Below are 5,545 nucleotides of genomic sequence, written 5' to 3'. Positions count from 1 at the left end.
CCCCGCCCGCCGCCGCCACTACCCAACGGCTCCGGTACCGACTACTATTGCCGCTGCACCCTCACCCTCTTCTCCGCTGACACCTCCAGCCACTGCCAACCCCGCAGCTCAACAACGCACCCGCCCATTGGGCCGCTCCCGTCCCCAACAAGCCCCGCACTGATTGGCCGCTTTCTCCCCAGTGTCTCCCTTCTTCCTTCCCCCCCAGCTCCTCCGCCAGAGTCGTCAGCGCCGCTCTGTGTGCAGGACCTGCCTCGTTCAACCGCGACGGGGGTGCTGCGAGCAGCAGAGGGCTGGGTAGGGGACTCGCTGCCTTGCGCCTTCGCCGAGACAGCCGGAGGAACCGGAACGGAAGCTGCCCGGAACCCTCGTGGCTGGCTGCGCTTCCTGTGGCGGACGGTCATCGGGCCGATTTCCGCTTCCGCGTAGCGGCTGCGTCCTGAAGGAGGGTCACGGAGCGGGCAGGTACCGAGGACCCATGAGCGGGAGGTGTGGGGGGGCTCGGGCGCCCTCTGGGATATGCCTGCTGCCCACTCCGGGAGTGTCGGGGGGGGGGGGGGGGGGGGGGACGACGGGACGGGACAGGACGGGACGGCGTGGCGGAGATGCCTGCTGTTCTGGGTTGTGGCCCCGAGCCGGGGCGGCCTAGCCCAACCGCCGTGGCCCTTCTCCGTGCGCCGTTAGAGGGCCACCCGCCCCGTCCGGGCTAGCGGGGCTGGGCGCGGGGCTGCGTCGGCTGGCGCGGGGCGCCCTTTCGGCCCTGCCTTTGCTGGTGTTGCTGGCGGAGAGTGCTCGGCTGGTACTGCAGTGCCGCTGGCCGCGGCGTGTGGGCGCCGGTGCGCAAGTGCCTCTGAACCCCGTTCTTCTGGAAAGGTAAATACTGGTAGGAGAGGGGTCTTGGGTTTTTATGGCAACGGTGTAGAGCAGGATTTAATTTTGGGGGAGCTTTTCAGGTCATGACAGCATTAGTGCTTTTCCTTCAGGTTTCCTTCTGCAAGAGAATCCTCTTTGCTTGCCTTCACGGCTTGGGGGTCCTCTCCTCAAGAGTTACAGGCTTCGAAGCTATGTTCTTGGCACCACTGCATTCCAGTCAACCCTTGTACAAATTAAGGACATTAAATCTGTTCTTTGCTACCAGATACATGCTAAAATGGGAAATCCTGGCTCAAAGAAGTCTCAGGTGCTATGTGAAAATTGAGACTTCAAAGCCATTGTTTTTTCTTCCAGTCCTTCATGATCTCATTGAAAATGTTCACCTTCCCATCTACCTTGATCACTGTTTCTAATGAGAACCTTAGTATTTTCATAGTTCTCTCAAATCTAATTAAAGCATATATTTCTCAGCCTTGTGAAATGACTAGTAAGGTGCATCTCCTTGTCCATTCATCTATTCTGTACCTGTTTATGGCCACAGTTATGTTTGACTGAATTGGAGGCAACTTAAATGGAGCCGAGGAGCCAAGTCTCTTGTTTTTCTTATGTTTTTCTTCAGAGCTTGCTGATCATAGCTCTGCTATACCTAAATTAGGCATTTCCAAACTGAACTCTGAGCTTTTTGATGTACCCTGGAAAGCCTGCAAGTTGGTGGGCCCTGGTGTTGCTAAAGTGTATTTATAGACATGGGAAATAATTGTTTTCCTGACACTGTTTTCTGGCATAGAAAATTTACATAGCTGCTTCATGAATGTAATGGCAGTGGTTACTTACATCACAGTGACACTTAAGTCTGCACAGTTTGCCTTATTGTGCTTAATCACCAGCTTCTGAAATGCAGCATAAAGTCTTTTAGCTCTTTGTTCTAGAGCATACTGTGAGCAACGCAGAAAATGCTTCGTGTGCAGTGTAATGTGCTTTGGAATACTTCTTGTAATCTCCCTGTTTTTCCTGTACAGGGTATTGTTCTTTGCAAGTGTGTGAAAATAAGCTGATACTATGAGAAGTAAAAAAACTGTATCTTTTCTTGTAGGTATGGGGCATGGAAATGAACATGGACATGGCCATGGCAAAGTGGAACTCCCTGACTACAGGCAATGGAAGATAGAGGGTACTCCACTAGAGAAGGTCCAGGAAAGGCTAGCTAAACGGGGTCTTAGGGATCCGTGGGCTCGGTAAGTGCAAGAGCCTCAAAAATCATCTTGATATGTCGTCTTGTAGCATCACCTGGACCTTGTTATTGCAGATTATTCTTTCTTTAGTAAAAATAGTGAAAATGCATCTAGAATATATTAGTAAGAATTTTAGTTAAGTCTTTATTTACTTTTTTGCGTGGAGGTCATGCCTTGTATCACCTTGACTGATCCCCACGTTTTGCAAGGCATCCTTGCATTTTGTGATGTTTCATGATGATACAATGATCAATACCTTATCCACCAAGGCATGTAAGTAATATTAGGTCTTGCACACATAAGTAAACCTGTCCCTTCTCAACAAAGAGATTACGGGCTCAGATCTTGCTGAAGTTAATACATTGATATTGTGAGTAGGAATAGCACTCCTCATATACTTTGCAGGACTTTGTTTGAAAAGAAGAAATATACTAGTCTACAATGTGGAATTTGATTCAACTGTGCGTTTCATTTTGCTAAGCAGTGAATGAGATAATGAAAGATCAGATTTTTACCTCTTAAGTTGCCCCACTCTACAATGAATACCTCGTCTTTTTTAGCTAGAGCAATTCTGGATCGTTTAGGCAGCTGTTAAAACAGGGCTTAATACATTTCTCCCACATCATGAATTATGTAATACTTTGCTAAAGTACTCTTTAATTTTGGGGAATAAAAATGCTAAATGTCTTGTGCTGTGTAGTCTGGTCCTTCTGTACGGGAAAAGCTGTGTGAGCAAACTATTCCAGGAGCATTCATAGAAAAGGCTTTCCTTCAAATCACTAGAAGAAAAATGTAGGAGCAAACAGGTAGTCTGTTAAAAAGTTACATGCTATAACCTCTGGAGGGGTTTGGGATTGACAGCACTTTTTTCCTTCCTTTGAAACAGTTTAAGGCTGTAAGAATAGAGTAAAACATAGTTTTGATGATCTTAATCATTTGAGATATGCATCCTCAGGATTATCAGTTACCAGCGAACTCCCAAGGCCCGTGTCACATTTATGTTGCATCTATTTCTGTGGAGTGCAAGCAGTGTTAGCTTTTTTTTTTCCTTTACTTTAGACAAAATTCTTTTCAGCAAGCAATAGCCTTATTCCCATAAAAAATGCACACAGTTTAGTATCATGAATTTAGTGTAAATTAACCTAACTTTTAGTGCATACACTTCCAAGTACACTATTCGGGAAGTGCTGCAAAACAACAAACTGCAAAAGAGCTTGTGTAATACTTGGTAAAAGAATGGGATTGAGCTATTTATGTGAGGAGTTGAAATAAGGAACAAAGTCAGACTTAAAGCATGAGATGATTCCTCCTGAACTTTGCAAATTTTATATAAGGTAGTATTTCAGTTCCATAGGACAAGTACAAGTATCATGCCAATCTTCCTTAACAAAGGAGAAATTAAAGTATCAAGTTTTTTGCTTCAGTAATCTGGAAAAATATTGCAATATTAATATCTTGGACTAGGAGCCTTGAAAAAGTAACCCTCTCTAGGGCTCCCCTCTTTGATATAGTAAGTTCCTTTTAACAGGGGATCAGCTTTCCACCTTTGTAGGAAATGCACGTTAATGTACATATTCAATACAGAATAAGCTGTGTGAAAGATGGCAGATTTAGAAATCTAAGTCTTTATCCACTAGTAGCCTATACTAGCATCTAGAAGATACTCTCCCATGCTAATATGCCTTCATCCCAGGTCACAGAAACTATCTGCACAAGAGGATTATCTATGAACATAAATACTTGACCCCCTTGTTTAAAAAAACTGTATCATCTCCTGAAATTATGGTTCTGATTTTATCACTTGTTTCTGTGCAAATGTTTTTTCCTTTTCTTAAGGACTTTTGAGTCTTTAGAGATGGACACGGTTTGCCTCTTCTATAGGTTATGCTGGTTGTGTATGCTGACTTGTAGTCAGTTGTAGAACTGACTAATGTTTCAATAACAATGTCAGCTGGAAACAGTAAGGCAAAGCAGCGTTAAGGTTTGTAAATGTTCTGTAGCTTTTTAGCTAAACACAATTTTTCAGCTTTTTTTTTTTAATCTATTTTAGTACCCTTTTCTAACCCTAATGTAGTTAAGTGTCATATTGTAAACCAGAAAGTGGCTCCACACTACGATTAGTTTTCCATGGCTGGAAAAACTTTCCCTTTTAACTATGCTGGATACTGTCTAGCACAGTGATTAGCCTTTGTAGTTACTCCATCCTGTGCATGTGCTAGGGGGCTCTGATTTTGTTTCAGAGTAGAAACAAAAGACAACAATTACATAAGTTTGTGGAGGTTATTCTGTTACTAGAATTATGTTGTTTGCTGGTATTACTTGTATCTCAAATTATATGCATAAAGGATTAGAGTTAATATCATGAACTTTACTTGTGGCAATTCCTATTACTTAAATGATGGAGTCTGAATGCATATCTAGTTGAAATACCTTCATTTTTTTTCTGAACAAAGATATTCCTGTTCATGTTTATCACAGGGGCTCCACTGATCTCATTTCATTCTTTTGGTTTCATTTTTCTTCTAGTAATGAAGCCTGGAGATATATGGGTGGCTTTGCAAAACCTGTTACCTTAACAGAAGTCTTTACTAGGGGACTCAAGTGGGGATTTGCAGCTTTCGTCATAGCTCTTGGCATTGAATATACACTGTTTCCTCCAAAGAAGAATGGAGGCCATCACTGAAGATCAAATATGACAACTTAATACTTACTCATTACTAAGCTGAAACGTACGTAAGCCTGCTGCTCACTCTGTACTTACAATATGCGTATTAAAGTCTGTCACAGGCAAAAGCATGTTTCTTTGATTTTTATTATACTTTTGTGGAAGGATGTCACGGTTTAGGGCTGGGCTGGCCACTAACAAATGACAGCAGCTTTGTACTGAATACGACTTATATGGGGTGGAATACTCAGTTGGTCAGTTTTGGGTCACCTGTCCAGCTTGCTCCTCCCTGCAGGTGCCACCTTTTACTTCGTTATGACCCCTTTCATTTATGGCATCACAATGTAGGGTACAGAATTTAGCAGTTGCTACAGAAGCAAGTATAATCAAGAGCCTTTCTGTGTGCTATTCCTTGGTAGTCATTATAAACATAAAGTACTATCACTACTAGAAGCAGACACATTTACTAAGCAAAGTAGAATGTTTCACTCTTCAGTAACTGTACCTTATGCTAATATGACTTCCAAGATACTTGAGTGTAATGTGAAAAAAAGAGAAAGAACAATTGCTTTTTTTCTTTGTCCCAGTGTATCAAGTTTTAAATTTGCAGTAGTACATTTAATAATTTGTTTTAAATTTCCCTTTTTTTTAAATTATCTAACAGCTTCTGGAGTGCTTTAAGAATGCCTAGAGTGAGGACTATAGGAGAAAAGGGTCTATTGGCAATATATGTCCTCTGCAGTGCTTGCAATTAGAATTGGCTGAATATCCTATT

The 5,545-nt window shown here is 42.8% G+C and overlaps 1 protein-coding gene across 3 annotated transcripts; it reads left to right on the top strand.

Moving 5' to 3' along the window:
• Window positions 1-325: 325 nt before the first annotated feature.
• Window positions 326-4,892, top strand: NDUFB3 (NADH:ubiquinone oxidoreductase subunit B3). 3 transcript variants are annotated; one of them, XM_086465338.1, is made up of 3 exons: window positions 326-465; window positions 1,967-2,108; window positions 4,632-4,892. In XM_086465338.1, the coding sequence occupies exons 2-3, from the start codon at window positions 1,969-1,971 to the stop codon at window positions 4,786-4,788; spliced, it is 297 nt and encodes a 98-aa protein (XP_086321464.1). In that variant the 5' UTR covers window positions 326-465; window positions 1,967-1,968; the 3' UTR covers window positions 4,789-4,892. The 3 variants fall into 3 exon arrangements, with proteins under 3 accessions (XP_086321464.1, XP_086321465.1, XP_009950009.2); XM_086465339.1 differs by lacking the exon at window positions 326-465 and adding an exon at window positions 756-873; XM_009951707.2 differs by lacking the exon at window positions 326-465 and having other exon boundaries at window positions 884-2,108.
• The last annotated feature ends 653 nt before the right edge of the window (window positions 4,893-5,545 follow it).

Source organism: Leptosomus discolor, chromosome 5 (assembly GCF_034619465.1).
Source record: "Leptosomus discolor isolate bLepDis1 chromosome 5, bLepDis1.hap2, whole genome shotgun sequence".
Classification (NCBI taxonomy): domain Eukaryota; kingdom Metazoa; phylum Chordata; class Aves; order Leptosomiformes; family Leptosomidae; genus Leptosomus; species Leptosomus discolor.
Note: the sequence above shows the minus strand (reverse complement) of the source record. Positions and strands in the feature narration are given on the sequence as shown.